At 49.0% G+C, this 16,451-nt stretch overlaps 7 protein-coding genes across 7 annotated transcripts; 1 reads left to right on the top strand and 6 right to left on the bottom strand.

The window, feature by feature from the left end:
* Positions 1-57: 57 nt before the first annotated feature.
* On the bottom strand, positions 58-1,108 carry FMAN_13052 (uncharacterized protein; the record flags this gene model as incomplete). The annotated part of the gene is made up of 2 exons (XM_041823565.1): positions 58-906; positions 971-1,108. The coding sequence occupies 2 exons, from the start codon at positions 1,106-1,108 to the stop codon at positions 58-60; spliced, it is 987 nt and encodes a 328-aa protein (XP_041689133.1).
* Positions 1,109-2,048: 940 nt separating this feature from the next.
* Positions 2,049-3,875, bottom strand: FMAN_13053 (uncharacterized protein; the record flags this gene model as incomplete). The annotated part of the gene is made up of 2 exons (XM_041823566.1): positions 2,049-3,235; positions 3,284-3,875. 2 exons carry the CDS (start codon positions 3,873-3,875, stop codon positions 2,049-2,051), a joined length of 1,779 nt encoding a protein of 592 aa, XP_041689134.1.
* Positions 3,876-4,438: 563 nt separating this feature from the next.
* On the top strand, positions 4,439-5,615 carry FMAN_13054 (putative NADPH2 dehydrogenase chain OYE2; the record flags this gene model as incomplete). The annotated part of the gene is made up of 2 exons (XM_041823568.1): positions 4,439-4,559; positions 4,624-5,615. The coding sequence occupies 2 exons, from the start codon at positions 4,439-4,441 to the stop codon at positions 5,613-5,615; spliced, it is 1,113 nt and encodes a 370-aa protein (XP_041689135.1).
* A 1,387-nt stretch (positions 5,616-7,002) lies between these two features.
* On the bottom strand, positions 7,003-8,758 carry FMAN_13055 (uncharacterized protein; the record flags this gene model as incomplete). The annotated part of the gene is made up of 3 exons (XM_041823569.1): positions 7,003-7,657; positions 7,711-8,548; positions 8,596-8,758. The coding sequence occupies 3 exons, from the start codon at positions 8,756-8,758 to the stop codon at positions 7,003-7,005; spliced, it is 1,656 nt and encodes a 551-aa protein (XP_041689136.1).
* A 565-nt stretch (positions 8,759-9,323) lies between these two features.
* FMAN_13056 (uncharacterized protein) lies at positions 9,324-10,952 on the bottom strand (the record flags this gene model as incomplete). Its single annotated transcript, XM_041823570.1, has 1 exon — positions 9,324-10,952. One exon carries the CDS (start codon positions 10,950-10,952, stop codon positions 9,324-9,326), a length of 1,629 nt encoding a protein of 542 aa, XP_041689137.1.
* A 1,696-nt stretch (positions 10,953-12,648) lies between these two features.
* FMAN_13057 (uncharacterized protein) lies at positions 12,649-13,915 on the bottom strand (the record flags this gene model as incomplete). The annotated part of the gene is made up of 6 exons (XM_041823571.1): positions 12,649-12,882; positions 12,939-13,050; positions 13,099-13,222; positions 13,292-13,320; positions 13,367-13,525; positions 13,572-13,915. The coding sequence occupies 6 exons, from the start codon at positions 13,913-13,915 to the stop codon at positions 12,649-12,651; spliced, it is 1,002 nt and encodes a 333-aa protein (XP_041689138.1).
* Positions 13,916-14,758: 843 nt separating this feature from the next.
* Positions 14,759-15,091, bottom strand: FMAN_13058 (uncharacterized protein; the record flags this gene model as incomplete). Its single annotated transcript, XM_041823572.1, has 2 exons — positions 14,759-14,913; positions 14,962-15,091. The coding sequence occupies 2 exons, from the start codon at positions 15,089-15,091 to the stop codon at positions 14,759-14,761; spliced, it is 285 nt and encodes a 94-aa protein (XP_041689139.1).
* Between the last annotated feature and the right edge of the window lie 1,360 nt (positions 15,092-16,451).

The following is a 16,451-nucleotide window of genomic DNA, read 5'->3' on the forward strand; positions in this document are numbered from 1 at the left end:
GGCAAAACAGATCGCTGGAACGCAACTGATTATTGAGCCATTCATTCACCTATTCTATCAAGCTAACTCACCCTTCTTGTAAGGGAACTGCTCCCTAAATGCCTCAGCAATCTCCGTCCTCGTCGCAACCCAAACACCATCCTTCTGCGCAATATACTCGACAAAATCCTTCAAGGCCTTGAACCGTCCCGGTCTTCCAATAATACGGCAATGCAAGCCAATAGTCATCATCTTCGGTTCACCCGCCTCTCCCTCTTCGTACAGCACATCGAATGCATTCTTGAGATGAGTGTAGAAACTGGTGGAATCGCGAAAGCCAGTGACCACGTGAAACTTGAAATCATTGCAGTCGTAGCTGTACGGAACCATGAGACAGCCCTTAGGGTCTGGCTTTTCTCGCTCGGTGGGGAGATCAATCCAGTATGGCACGTCGTCGGCGTATGTATCGCTCGCCCAAACGAGCTCTTCACCCATTTCTTCGTAGACTTGAGGGATGAGGGTACGGCTGTGTGGCGAAGGACGGCCGTAGTACCATCCTTTGGGCGCATATCCCGTCAGGCTCTTCAGACTGGTTATTCCCTTCTTGATGTACTCCTTCTCCTTTTCCACAGACCAATCATGGTGATCCACCCAGCGATAAGCGTGTGAAGCTACATCATGGCCCTCTTCGACGCAGCGAGTAGCTACTTCGGGCTGCTGTTCGACAGCTTGTGCAACAGCGTAGAGAGTGAACTTCATCTTATGCTGGTTGAAGAGCTTGAACAATCGCCAGAACCCAACGCGAGAGCCGTATTCATACTCTGACTCTCCGTTGAGGTCACGTTCGTTCATGCGTGGTAATGTAGGGTGTTCTCGGAGGTTTGTCTCTGAGACTCCGTCACCACTTTGAACACATCGCTCACCGCCCTAATGACACCAGTATTAGCAGTGAAGATATAATTATCGGGTCATTTTTATGCAGTTGGTTTACCTCTTCGTAATTTATGACGAATGATACAGCAATCTTGGCGTTGTTGGGCCACTTCAGCCCGACAAGACCCTTCTCTCCATATCCCTTGAAGTCACGGTCATAGCCGTAATCGGGGTGCGAGGCGAAAGTTGTAGGCATGATAGGCAGTAACGCTAGACTGAATGAAACTTTTGGATCAACACAGTTAGACAGTGGACTGATGGCTGGGCTATAAGCAAGCTCTGTCAGTGCCTTATCTCAATGCCGGCCAACTTACCGCAAACCCTTCGGCGAATTTTGGGCCGACCTCTCCTTCGACCTTCCTATATCCGACCGGGTCAGGGAAACGCCCCTAGCGCGGGGTCATGAGTCGTGTCTGTGATAAGGAACGCGGGGAAGATAACGGACGTTGCATTATGGCTGGGGGACGATAAGCTCTTGACTCCGTTTATTCCCGCTTATCACTCAACGCCCAGTTGACAAGGCTATACCGGATTAGGACGGGAAGAATCTCTTTCAGCATTTCATGAACTACAGGGTATGAGTACAGAACACAAGGCATTGGATAAACAGCCAACTATAGCAGTGACAAGTACGGAGTAAGTAGACAATTTGGCTCTCCTACCAAGCTACAACTTAGTTACTGTATTCTTTACTGCAAATTGCAGTAGTATTCCTACTTGAGCAAGAAATGCAGGTTTCAGCGTCATCATGATAGTATGTTCCTTGAGCCTCAAGCGAAATCCTTGTTAATTCAGGTAAAAGTGCACCGAGTCAGTCTCCTAAAAGGATACTTGGCTTTCTGTGGCGATAGTACCAGAACCCGAGTACCTCGTCTTGCAAGGGTCTTCGAGTTGCTGCGCTAACAAAATAACCCCATGGTCGGCGTATCTTGTGTGTCATTTCTAGTACTGCCAATAGCCCCTTATTAGCATTCTGAAGAGTCCTTATCCCCACCGCCAAAATCCGCGTCTCATTGATGAACAGGCCGCCTTCAATCGACGCGTTTTCACTTCAGTCACCAACAATTCCCGTGGGCAATAGTCAAGACTACAGACAAAAACTTTTATTCCTTTCGTCAACTCAAAAAGCTCTATCCCTATCGCTGTGCCTTTTCGAGATCAGCCCGCCCAGGCCTCTCATCCTCCGTCATCTCTCGATCTGTTGAACCTGACGCGTCCTCAGTTTTCGCTGGCGATTTGAGGCTCGTGTTTCCAACCCAGAACGTCAGAACCAGACTCAATCCCGAGCACACCGTAAAGAAGACAAATATGTAATACAGACCCTTCATGTATGCATCTAAAATAATATCCCGATCCTGCTGCGACAAGCCCATACTGCTCAACGAATACGTTGATGACGTCAATTGAGCAATCGTGTCGTTGGACACGATACCTCTCCCACCAAGCTCTTTGTTTAGCGTGTTAGAGAGGATAACACCCGAGATGACTACTCCGAAAGCGCCGCCGATTGTGCGGATAAAGTTTCGTAAACCCGTCGTTACTGCTCTGTCCTCGCTGCGACCATTCGCGTACATCCCAACGAGCGTAGGCTGCAGAGTAAACCCAATACCCGCGCCCTCAACGATGAGAATGGCGATCAGCGGACCCAGATTTGTCTCCCGATCAAAAAGGAGGGTGAGGCCATTCCCGAGCGTCCAGAGCGCAAATCCAGCCAGGATGCAGTGCATGTAGCTCCCCACGCGACTCATGTACTGCCCTGAAAGGATAGACGTGAGTGATGTCGGAATGACCACTGCTAGAATGAGAGCGCCTGCAACCAGCGCGTCATATCCGAGTACCGATTGGAAGTACAGCGGTAGATAAAAGAAGTTGCCGAAGTAAGCCAGACCCGTCAGGAAAGACTGCAGGTACAGCGCCCAGCAGTGAGGCGCGCGGTAGAGTCGAAGAGGCATAATCGGTAGTTTTGCCAATTTCCATTCGAATAGAACAAAGAGGACGGCTAGAAAGATACTGATGATGACGGTGGCGATGAAGAAAGCTGATGTCCAGGCATAAGTGACGCCTCCTCCAGATATCGGGATCAGAAGTAGTAGTGTCGATGCGATGTTGAGAATGATGCCTCCGTAGTCGATCTTTTTTATCTTCTCCATGTATTCCCCAGATCGATGCTTGAGAGGGAGGTAGAACCAGATAATTGCTGTAGTAGGCAGAGTGATTATGGGTATCATCCAGAAAACCCATCGCCAAGTCGCAGATTGAACAATTGCACCGCCTAAGAAAGGTCCAACGCCATTGGCGAGGGCGATGATGGCTCCCAGCATTCCTGACTGTTGTCAATGTCGAGACCAAAATCGACGCATGGCTTACTTACCTTGATAATACCCACGATTTTGCAGTGATGTGATATCACTCACGATAATCATGACCAAGCTATTAATCCCCCCACCACCAACACCAGCAATCGACCGAAAGACGTACAACTGCACCGGCGTCTTTGCAAAGCCACAAGCCAAATCACCAGCCCCCATAAGAAACAAACAAAGCAACAGCATATTCTTCCGGCCAAAAATATCCGAGAGTCGGCCGTTGATAAGCTGAAATGCCGTCGACGCTATCAAAAATGAAGTTCCTATCCATGACGTCGAAGTCCCTGTTTGGAGCTCGCCAGCTACAGAGGGTGTAGCCGTTGACACGCTTGTCTGGTCGAGGAACGATACGAAGAGGCATACTGATAGGGCGGTTATGGAGATTAGGAGGCGTTTTCGGGGGAGGTCGCTGTTGCGTTGGCCGCCTATGCTTTCGGCGTCGCTTTGGTCTGCTATTTGAGTGCTGGAACCGCTGTCGATGTTGGCGATTTGTATTTTCTCATCATTGGCAACTTGAGATGGTATCTGCGTAGTACCTCCCCAAGCGGTGATTCTGTCGGTAGATGTATCCACATCGAGCTTGGTATCAGTATTCATGGTGGTGATGATTTGGAAAATAGTGCTTTCCCCGTGAAATAAGGTAGAAAGTATACAATGAGAGGAGGGAGATAATCGCCTCCCCCGAAGTCCTTATTTTTGACACGCAACAACCTCCACTCAAGAAAGAAACGATGATCAATTTTGCAATGTCATCATCAAACTCTCCAGCTCGCATATTTCCCGTCAGGAACCCTTATTCCCGAATCCCCCGCCTTGTGTTCATTCGACGAGACACGAGCGCATTTGCAAAGGTCCCCGTCGGCCAAGAATGTCCCTGTCGGGAATAAAGCGGCTGGCGTAGAGAAGTTTTGTATCGGCATCTTCTGTTCCGACGTTTGGATAAGTTTTCGGGGTTATTGTGATAAGGGTGGATATACCCACCGAGGAGCTTAGTGGTGGGACAAATGAATCGGTGGGTATGTACTCCGTATTGGGGGCATACATATTTATTGCAGGGGGTTCAATACCACCATGACTGTCTTTTCATTACCGTGATTAATGCGATACTTGGTTCGAAAGCTGATCGTATTGACAACATATTCTTTGCGGATAGAGGCATCATGTCACGAGTATTTGAGCCATTGGCCGTTGGGTCAACTTCACTGGAGCACCGAATTGTAATGGCACCTCTGACCAGATACCGCTGCGACGATGATCATTGCCCAACTTCCATGACGAGAGGTCAGTAGCAGGAAAACAAGCTCTTAGCCGCTGATCGATAAGCAAAGCTAACTGCAGTGAATAGAATACTACGAACAACGCGCATCAACGCCTGGCACTCTCATCATCAGCGAAGCAACTTTTATATCCGAAAGCACAGCCGGTTCCGACAACGCGCCTGGAATCTGGTCCGGCGCTCAAGTCACAGCGTGGCGCAGTATAACCGACGCAATTCATGAAAAGGGCTGCAAAGTCTTTTGTCAGCTCTGGCATCAAGGACGAGCTGGCAACCCCTATGTTCTCCGGAGGAAAGGTTACCCTCTTATTTCTAGTAGCGCTGTTTCGGCAGAGCCATCGATGGCGACTCCACAAGAAATGACAGAGGATGATATCCAGACTGCCATAAAGGACTATGTCTCTGCTGCGAGAAATGCCATTGCAGCGGGTTTCGACGGTGTTGAGATCCACGGTGCAAATGGGTATCTACCCGATCAGTTCTTACAGGACACTTGCAACAAACGTACGGATCGTTGGGGAGGAAGTATCGAGAACCGAGCTAGATTTCACATCGAAGTCACAAAAGCCGTCATCGCAGCCATAGGAGCCGATAAGATTGGAATGCGTCTAAGTCCCTACAGCGACTTTCTAGGCATGCTCATGGACGACCCAGATCCTCACTTCTGTTATCTCATCGAACAGCTCAAACCACTTGGCCTAGCATACCTGCATCTCATCGAAGCTCGTATACGCGGTAATGATGATGCTGATTGCGGTGGGCAACGCACAGTTCAGTGGATTGTTGAACTGTGGAACAACACAAGTCCTGTGATTCTATCGGGTGGTTTCAAGAGTGATTCAGCTAAGATAGCTGTTGATGAGATGTACAAGGATTTTGAAGTTCTGATTGCGTTTGGAAGATATTTTGTCGCCAATCCGGATCTTGTGTTTCGGTTGAAGGCTGGTGTTGGGTTGGAGGGTTATGATAGGACGTACTTTTATACTCCAAAGATAGCGAAGGGGTATACTGACTACGCGTTTAGTCAGGAGTTCTTGAGCAAGAATGCTGTAAAGGCGTAATAGACGTTAATAAAGCTCAGAGAAAAACCTGCATTAGTACTATTATCAGGCTGAATCGCCTTACTACATGGATTGCATTCTCTGGAGGAAGGCACTAGACCTTTGGCTGGTTGCTCACCACATTTGGTCAAGTGACTTGTGTAAATAAGTGAATCAGAAAGCTGAGGAAGCCGGCGTACCCAGTGTAACAGATCAAAGAGTGATGCATCTCTTGTTACGAAGATGGATGGACTAATTGTAATGTGATGAACATGGGCGTCCCGGTCCCACAACGCAGGGATATTCTGGAGAGGCACAAAGGATCTGTATCACCCTATTTCAACGTGAATGTATGCTGACGACCGTATCGCGTGACTTTTTGTGGCTCTTAAGAGTGACGCGGTGCCACATCGAAGTCTGATTCATCTGAATGCTAGCCTACAAAAGGGCTGCATCACGTATTTAAAGATGATTCAATGCGATTTTGATGATAAGCGACAAATTTATGCTTCGTGATCATGTCTTGTTTCAGAAAACACATAGAAGCTTACATGTTCGCTGTAGATGCCCCATCACGAACTGCCAAAAAGGATAAATAGCAGCCTCTCCCCGAGCAATAAAACCTTCCCCCTAAAGATTTAAAGATATCGACCGCCCAAACACTATATTGGCAACACTATTAAACTGATATCTTAAGCCTTTCAGGATGTGCGTGATGGAAACCACTACAGTCCGATCCGCAGCGGGCTCCGATCGTGTCCTCGTCGCTTGCTGCGAATGGAGAACGTTTAGTAGAAAAGACGGAAGTACGTATCGCAAGAAGATTCAGGATTGTGGCTCTAGTAATTGCATTTACTCTAGCAACTATATTCCGAAGACATGAACTTGGGTAGAGTTGGAAATGAGTTGTATTGGAAGGGGAAACTGAGTCGAGATAACTTTACGATTAAGAGGAGGCTAAGAATTGGTGTTCAAGGAAAGACCGTGGATGTAGATATTGGGACGAGAGGGCTCACCTATGGGTATAACTACAGTTTAAACGTAATTAGCAGGAGATCTGTCTATCGTCTATTTACAGATCTGAGGGATCGCTACATGCCTTTCCCCGCTGCCGCTTTCAAGCCTCAGGCTTTGCCAGTATCTGTGACAGCCCCCTTCGACAGCACGTACAACAGGACAAGAGTACCAAGGCTCATATCAGCAGCATGCTTTTTAACAGATGAAAGTCATATGAAGTAGAGTGGGTAACCACAGCCCTGATCAAGTAATTATGCAAACCGTGACATGCTACTGAATCATTGACTCGAGCAAAGCATTAACATTATTAATCCAATAGCTTGGCAACCTGTACAACTTCAACTACATCCCCAAGAACTAGATACAAGAACGTCTAATATGTTGTGTGGGCTCATCCCACGAGAGCAAGGGCGAGAGGAAGGGCGTAGATGAGAACCTCGCCGACCATGAAGTTCTTGCCAGCAACGTTGGTTTGACCATCGCCGCCAGAGACACTTGACGGGGATGAGCTCTCGTCTCCGGTTCCTGAGGCGCTCTCGGATGCACCTCCGCCCGAGCTGTCGCCATCGCCTGAGCTGCCTCCACTGCCACCTCCACTACCACTTCCGCTTCCACCGCCGCCAGAGCCGCTATCACCATCGCCACCATCACCAGAGTTATCACCGTCATCCCCAGAACCAGACCCTCCTCCACTCCCCCCTCTACTTCCCGCACTAACAGCACTCCTAATATTCGCATCCTGAATCGTAACCTGCACCGGCTTATCACCCGCCTTATGAATAACATTAACCTTCTGATCCAGCGCAGCCCTGAACTTATCACTCGAAATACTCTCCTCTTCATCCCCAGTGCCCAGGAGCTCCTTATCATAGACAGTCGAACCGTCAACGAGCATTTGCAAGCGATTACCGGACTTGACGCCCTTCTTGAGGTCTGCGATTTTCACGGCGAGCACGACGCGCACGTCTTCACCCTCGGGGACGTCTTCGTCGCTTGTGGGGGGTAGATCGCACTTTGCTTCGGTGTTGGGAGGGGGTTTGAGAACACTGGTGGAGTTAATGGATCAAGTCGTGGGGTAGAAAGGGTATGGGGAACTTACACGACTGTCTTCTCGCCTGCGCCTTGGAACTCGGCGTAGTCGCCTAGATCAGCTTCTTTCAGATCAATTGCGTAATCCTGAGCGGGCGAAGTCGGCGCAGCGCCCTTGGAAGTAGCAAGCGTAGTCTTCTCCTCCTTGCCTCCACTACCTGTAGCTGCAGCTTTGCGGGTTGTTCCATCAGCGGTCTGTTCACTATCGCCCGTCTGCTCGGCCTCATCCCCTCCAGTCGGACTAGCATAAGGAGCAGGTGAATAATTACCATCGCCATCAGTCGTTTTCGCATCGCTATTCTCAGTGTTTGTCGGTGCTACAAGATTTCTTGTCTTCTGCTGGGTGGACTCCTCTGGCTCAGAGTCAGCGGTTGGTTCTTCGGTCTCTTCATCCGATGGCTCTTCGGTCGTTTGTGGAACTTGATCGTCTGCGGTGTCGGATGCCAGAGGGGTTGCCTCTGGGGTCTCTTCGGCCGCCGAGTTCAAGGCTTCTGTTGGAACGACGGGTGTCGCATCGGTGTCACCATCTGTTTGCGTAGCTTCCTCACCATTGGTATCTGTCTCTTGGGGAGTCTCCTCATCGGTCTGGGTGGCATCGACGTCTGTTGGGGCGGGCGCGGGCTCAGTGTCGGTTGGGGCGGGCTGATCAGTGGGAGCTTGCTGTTCATCATCTGTATTTGTCTCGGCAGGATCATCAGGAATGGCTGAAGGGTCTTCAACATCGGTAGGTTGATCAGTGGGATCTGGAGCGGGGATTCTGGCATCGGATCCATCGTCAGTGGGCTGAGGGTCATCTAACGTGATCGTCGGTCCATCATCTGCTGGGTCTGGGGGATCTGAAGGAGTGTCTGGTTCCTGTTAGCAGGAGTTAAGTAAATGCTTCAATCGAGCGCACCGCCATCTGATGGGACAGTCGGGTCAGGAGCAGGGACATCTGCGGGGTCTGTCTCGACAGGGTCGGCAACAGTTGCAATACTGTCACCGTCTGGCTGAGTATCTGTCTGGCCTAGACCTCTCTCGAGGAGCAGACCTAGTACAAGGCCTTTGAGCAGGCGCATGGTGACGGTGTGAGGTCGGAAGCAATTGCAAGAAAGAAGTTTAATGGAGTACAGAGGGCAATGGCCAATATCTCTTATGATGCTCTTTTCTGCAGATGCCGCCGTAACACAAGATTTAGCCATTGCCTTATATACATGCACTCTCTCAGCTCGGCAAGCTCCCTCTTCCCCTCCCAGAATCTAGACCCGGCAGTAGGGTCATCCCTTTGAGCTTATTATGCGCTAGTAGCCAAAGCTGAAAACGCACATTCCCTTCACCCAATATGCTTTGAGGCACATCAGCCTTATGGGGCTCTTGGCAGCGCCAACCAGACAATATTGGGTGTTTTTAAGCGAAACAGGGAAGCCACTTCACCGTCTTCTGACACATAATGAGCCAAAAGGTCACGGAAAAGAGGTTGGTTCAGCTGATATTGGCAAAGCCCGCAATTAGACATTTTCTATTGATACAAAACAATGTTTTAAGCTCGCCTGCGCCTCCGTCGGATACTGAATCTACCGGCGGAGGCAGTGAGACGCCAAAAAGCGCCACGCTCAATGCTAGGCTGAATCTCTAAAAACAAGGTTAAACAGGCTTCTTCGCAGCGACTCGCAGCGGGTGAGCCTCAGTGTTGTAAACAAACAGATTCTCCCCTCCCTCCAGGACATCCCATTCGCCCTTGTTCTCCGTCTGGATCAGCCACATGTACTTGAGCGTCTCGGCGAGCATGAAGCTAGCCATGATGCCACCGCGCACTCCGTCGCCAGACGGAGACAGCACGTTGTTGATGCTAGCGAACCCCCCGCCAACGCGCATCGTCCTGTTCTGCGCTAGGGTGTACGCCCACGCCACGTCGCGCCAGTACTGGTCGTGCGTCTTCTGGTACGCGTAGTACCAGCTCTCCACGGCCTCGGGTGCCTGGCCGCCCGAGAAGATTCCCTCCTGAATGAAGAAGCCCGCGCGCTCGTAGAAGAGCGTCTGGTTCTTGTTCTCGGGCTGCGCGAGCTCGTTGAGATCCCAGCTGTAGAGGGTCGGGCCGATGCCGGATGCTGTGTAGCGGTAGCCGTTGGCGCAGTATTCGCTGAAGGAGAGGCCGTAGTCGAGCCAGTCTGGGCGGTCTAGGGCTGAACTTCCGAGAATGAATGATCCGCCGATGAAACATGCGAGGAATTCGGTGTAATTGACTTGTTGGGTACCAGTAAAAGCGGCTGCCATGGTCAAGTCGGGTCGTGACGATGGATGAGAGATCAGATGCTTGATGGTAGAGTCGGCCGCCAGAGTGAAACGCTCACCGTAATGGCTGAACCTGTCTGGGTCATACACATACATCTTGATGAGGTACTCGTAGGCTGAGTCATTACCCGACGTCCATCCGCCATACTCATCGAGAATTTCACCCGTTTTGAGACTGAAACGACCTCCAGTCAGACCAGGCCAGACCTCGGAAGATGGGGAGAGCCAATACGACTCTGCGCGATTGGCCAGTTTACCATATTGAGGATCGCCAGTCAGATCAGAAAGGTGCTGCCATTCAAGGACAAGAGTGCCCATAGCAGCCAGACCAGCGTAGGCAGTTCCATCCTCGAGGCTGTCCTCGTTGGTGGATGTCTGGTTCTCAATCCAGAGCGACCCGAAAGGAATTCCCGATGGCGTGTCAAAAGCAAACTTCAACGTGTCGGCCAGTGTAGTAGCTTGCTTTAGAAGCGCGTCAACGTTATCCTTGTTGACTTTGAGATGCTTGAATGGCCCTTTGAGAAGATCATAGGCACTCAACAATCCACCCAGATATCGAATGTTTGTCTCAAACAAACTAACAGACGTAGGTTGAGGCGTGTTCGTCTTGGTAAAGTTGATAGTCGGGATAAAGTCAAGAATAATCTCCACAATATCCGTCTGCTCCATCAAAATCGCAGTATCAAGACCATCGACAGCAGTGACGCCCCATCCATTACGATCATCCGTGTAGTTGTTATACTTTGGTCTCAAAGAATCATGAGGGAACGCATGCTCGTAGTATCCATTCCACGCAAAGCGAAACATATCAATGATATCATCCGCGCGTTTCTTCTGGCTGGGCTCAAAACCGGTGTAGTCATAATGTTTGCCGCGCTGTTTGGGATACCGCAAGCCTCCTAATTTCTGCTCAGAGATGGGTGTAGACGGTGAAGCGAATGCTGATAGCACAAGAGTGCAAAGAACGAGTGAAAACAACATCATGGCCTGAATGAATGAATGCCACATGCTCAGAAACAACTGACTGGGCAGCACCTCATTTTAACCCATAGAGCATTGCATTTGCATGTGCCGATGCTCAAATTTACTTTGTTGGTACGTCACAGATGTAATTACCGCATGTTTATCATCATGTAGCATTGTTACAATGTGCCTGAATTGAGCAGATCAGCAGGGGAAATTGAGTTTAATGCGTTAATTACGACCACGCAGATACGACTCTGAGCCGGCAGTTGTCAAAGCACCACTCGAGCTTTGACTTCCCGATGAACCCTTGGGTTGATGACCCTGCAATTTCGGCATCATCGGAGGTTTTACATGCAGATCATTTGAGTTTAAATGTTTGCCGTGGATGATGGCTGCAACTTCGCTCCTAGTTAGACATGGTCTGACAATTGACCAGAGTACAAATGAATGGAACGGTGGTTTTGAGGGGTCGAATTGATGACTCGATTCGAAAACATATCTACGCAGCGTTCTAAAAGCGTTCATGCGGAATGTCGGTCACAGAAGTACCGATAACTCAACCACGTTGGGGATTTGACTAATCGCCCGTCCAAGGTTCCAACCCCGACGATCATGAACTCAAAGACAAATTTGATTCACCCTTGTGATGCTGGTCTTTGAGGTTAGACGCGCGGTATTAAAGGCTCGGATTTAGCCCAAGGTTGCTCAGTAGGGTTCTGTATCATAACGAGGACGCCATCCCGGGAATTTAACCCCGAGAACATAGAAGTGCCAGAGACTTTTGTATTGAGAGGAGAGAAATAAATGTAAATGGTGTTCCGCTGACCATGAATACCCCCTCTGGTATGTCTGGTGTAAACACTTTCTGTCATATCTATGTTGGACTCGACCCGCGTGTCATCCAAAGCATAGAGGATCTTTCTCGTCTTCACTCCAATCTTGTAAGCCATTCTTCCATTTCTGGCCTTGCAAGCTGCCCTGAGCGCGGCTCGTAGCATTGTTCGGATCCCGTATGAAACGCAGGCTCATGGGCCCGGGTACGGCGGTCGAATCGGGTCTTGGCTCCAGTTCCAAATTGTCGAAGCTCCGAAAATTACAACTGCAAAAAGTATCACCGTGGAGGTTATACGCTCCATCGTTGTAATGCCGATTTTACTGTCATTTTCGAAGGTTGTAGGAGGCGGGAAGAGAGGCTCCTTTAGCACAAGACAGTCGAGTGGTTGGTCGACAGAAACTCAGTACCGGTGGAACTTTGCTAAACAAGTAGCTGAAGAAGCATGGATGAACATGGGACATTTCGATGTGCATAACCAGGTTTAATCGGAACACATAGTGCTGAATAAGTGAACAAACCCGAAGTTATCTCGATCTTAGCTGATCTACAATCAGAACAGGATATGATTGGAGTTACAGTTGCAAGTTCAAATGGACTACTATTAAAGTTTCATGAAAGGTTGCGGACTCTGTCTTTTGCATCTTGGCTGTATTGGATAATCTCGAAGAATTGCAAGGCGTCCCCGAAGCGGCCCTTGGAGAAGGCAAGCAGAAGAGGGAGTGGTTTAATGACTCGCAGCACATGCAGTAATCAGACTTTACAAGCTGAGCTCCCTCCAGAGCCAAAGACACCTCGCACTGGTGAACAAAATTACGCGTGAGCGATTGCTGGATGCTTCTCGGTTTTATAGGTAATATTAGTTAAGGAGATACATTATTATGGCATTATGATCAATTCCTGTGAATTATTATTCCCATCACTGTTTGCAGCCTGCAGTTCATAGGAGCGGTGATCTGCTCCTTTGCTCTGCAGATAGAATGGACCTTCTGATCTACTCGGATCGGTGGCTGAAGGTTGTGTACCCTTGTGCTGCCCAAGCTCTCTCAGGAGCCCGTAAAAGAAAGGCGTGTTTGCCACAATGCAACTGCAGAGAATTTCTATAGTCGCCCACTAATTGATGTTAGACTCCAAGTTTGTATGAGTGAGCTCCGGCGGGAAACACTTACAGTGGACCGAGCCTTTTGTGACATGGCATCGTTGAGGATGAGCGGTATTCGCACAATTGTGATGGCAATGACCAAGAGACCAATACTGAACAAGACTCCAAGTTGGATCTTACTGGCAATTGTAAGCGTAATGTCCACAAGAGCCGTGACGTTGACTTACGTCCTCGTGTTCAATCTTGCCACTGCGAGGGTCGGGAAAGGCAGTATCAGTAACGCAATATCTGTGCTGATATTGCCTACTGCCAGGGCCCAGAAGTAAACCATTCCTTTCTGGCACACAGGTTCTGTTATTTGTCAGTCTGAGTGGTACATCAGGGTTACTATCGCAGAGCGACAAGAAAATGTCGACGTACGCGTTTCCTTAGAAGTGAGCCTCCACATCCTGCAAAGGTTAACAATGAACAGCCAGACAGCCATGATGCACTTACAAAGACATAGGGCGACATTCGGCTAATATCGATACAATAACAACAAGACAAGAAACAAACAAGAGGCACCATAGCACCTTGACTGTTGCCTTGCCCCAGCTTGTCACCCGAACGAAACGAGAGTAGAATGAAAGCAGAGCAGCTTTCAGAATCCAAAGACTGTGCGTCTCAGTAAGCGACTAGATATCCACAGAAGGAGTCTTACATCAGAGTGTAACTCAATCGGGTGCCAACTAGTAGTTGTAGTCCGACGATCCGATCATGTTCAAGCTCCTGGACAGTTAGGTGCTGAGCTGCCGCCTCGTCTTCCGTTACAGGCTCGCGTGAGCTGGAGGGGTTCAAAAGGAATGATAAAGTGATGCAGACGGTGCGCGATATAAGAGGCAGCAGAGCGATGGCCATGTAAATATCATCGGCATGCCAGATTCTATGGGAACCTGCATGGCCCTTGCACCAGTGATAAATACGATAGCCGCATCTTGATAAAATTAGAGTAGAACATATACATGCGATAGCAATGTCCTTCTCGATGGTCGCCGATAAAGCCATATTGGCCGTCGATGAGAGCACCTCCGGCAAAGGGACGAGAGACTGGGACCATTCTGCGCTTAAGAGTCAACGGGCGCAGGAACATGGGATGGGGCTTCAATTGTGGGCGTTCAATAGTCTCGTCGCTAATTCAGGGGAAGCCTTGGAGTTGGTGGGGAGGTCGAGTCCTGGCCATTCAGCTTCAATCACGTCCGAGTAATGCATCAAATGTCAGGCCACATAACATTCGCGCTATGCCTACATCCAGTTACCCCAGATTTTACCCCAGCTTTGACCAGACAGGATGAAGCTAGTCAACCAAGGTCTATTGTGTCGAGACTCAGTCCAAAGCGGAGCTACCGGCTGGAAAGGGCCCTAGAAGCAAGCCACCACCTGTACTAAATCTTTAGCATGTTACAGAATAAGGTATGACATTTGTTGATTGCCCACGTGGAACAGCATCTAGTGACAGCAAATAAGCGATATCCGTCCTTGGAATGCTTGCAAAATATAAATGCCATGAGGACGCTATGCCTGATCAATTATATAGCACTGTAGCTTCGTTGCGTTAAGCTCCAGAGCTAGCTGTCGCCTCTGATCACTAGGTGCATGTATGGCAAGACCTATCGGACTTTCTAGATTCGAGATATCATCAGTGGCAACCTTCTAGCGGGAACTCTGTTGATATGCATTCTACTACAGATGCGTCAATGATATTATGAAACCTTGAGTTGGTTGTGATAATAGTCCTTATATTGATTAAACGATATACTTGGGTCCAGCCCTAGTTTCAGTATATCATGCACATGACTTGCATGTTGTTCATCTCTCTCGCAGCTTGTCTCCATTTATGCCCACAGTTCATTACTTATTCGGCTTTGTGCCCAAGTCGACATTTTGTTTGTCAATGATCCCCTGTCCTTGAGGTACCAGGCCTTGAGCCGGTGCGCGGCCGAACAACATGGCAGGAATCGAGGTGTGAGACTCTCTGGCCTCTTTAGTAGTCTTGAGTGCTACGGCTGCAAATTGTTAGAATGTGTTGGCGATGCGCTATGCGAAAGACCTACCAGCTACTGTTGCTGCGACTAATACAACCGGGAGGGCTTTGTGGATGCGGGCCATGCGGGATACAGCTGGGGCTGGTTGGGAGGGAAAATCAAAGCGAGGAAGAGCTCCACCGAATGAGTTGGTCGTCATGATGAAGGTTCGTTATGAAATTAAAATTTGATATATGGTAGTTGCAGCACCGTGATACGAGTTGAGAGGAAATGCTTCTCTTTGACCCTTTGTTGATGAGTGCTGAATGATGATGATGATGATGATGGTCTGAACAAGATGAATTGGATATTGTTTTATATCAATTCCCACCATCCCTATCCTCAATTGTCTCAATATCTTGCTATATCGCCGGTGAGTTCCGTATAGCAGATCCATCAGGTCAGGCCACCAACCCCAGCCTCAGGACCGGTCAGATTCGTACCACGCTGGGGCCCAAGTGGCGTGGATTGTGGAGTAAATGGGCTGCTTTCTTCATGCCTTGGGTATCGAGCATCTGCTGATTCAATTTGGCTTCTACAGCGCTGCCAATAATTGCAAATTGTAAAGAGATCCAATTGAGATCGTGCTAGATTTCTGCTTGCTCGTGCCGTGATGAGGCTTTGTTTGTATCTGCCGCATCTCGGGACGTTTCAACGCGTCAAAGCGCCTGAGATCTTGTCTCACGGAGTTTTATTGACGTTTCCATTATCCTGATACGTACTCCGTAAATTGTTTGGCTTGGCTTCGTATCATTCTCTGGTGATGTGAATTTTGTACTTTCTTGTGCAATGAAGATCTCTAAAGGAATTGAGGCTATTGAGTGCCGCGAGAATATCCCGGAGTCATCAGATGATTCAGTTCCGATGTTTCGCGATGGTCATATTTAGCCAGCATTGGCCCAAACTGCAACACCGGCACTAACAGTCAACCGCTGAGCTTTGGCGCAGAAATGTTAATTCAGCGGTACAGCGACATTCTCCATCCCCCACCGGGGAAGTCTCACTGTTGGCCTAACCCTAAGAAATAGCTCTCCCCAAGTGATGCGGCACTTTAATGAGATTACAACTGGCATCAACCCTTGCAGGTCATCCATCGTCTTTCGAGTCTTAGACATTTGATCACAGCCAATGGAAGTGGTACGATTACCAAACTTTCGTTATCAATGCACGCGGGATGACGGGCAGCCGGACACAAGAACTCACCGAGTTTCTCGAGCTCTTGTCATGACATCGCCTCGTGCCATGTCTTGCAGGTCCCATTTGCGGATCATAACACCAATTTCGCTTTTAAATGTCTCAAACAATTCCGAGGCGCTTGATGTGACGCTGGCTTGCAAGGAACGTTTCACTCACCGACTGACCGAGAAATCATCGATGAAGTAATGGGACAGAACATTCGATTATTGTTCCAAATTCAATGATGACTTGCATATAGATCTTTTTGTAGCTGACTATTATCGTACGCCTCCACATAGCAAAATTGTCGCAACCACCACGTGCACAAGATTACTCCATATGGC

The sequence above is a fragment of the Fusarium mangiferae genome (assembly GCF_900044065.1).
Source record: "Fusarium mangiferae strain MRC7560 genome assembly, contig: FMAN_scaffold015, whole genome shotgun sequence".
NCBI classification, from domain to species: Eukaryota; Fungi; Ascomycota; class Sordariomycetes; order Hypocreales; family Nectriaceae; genus Fusarium; species Fusarium mangiferae.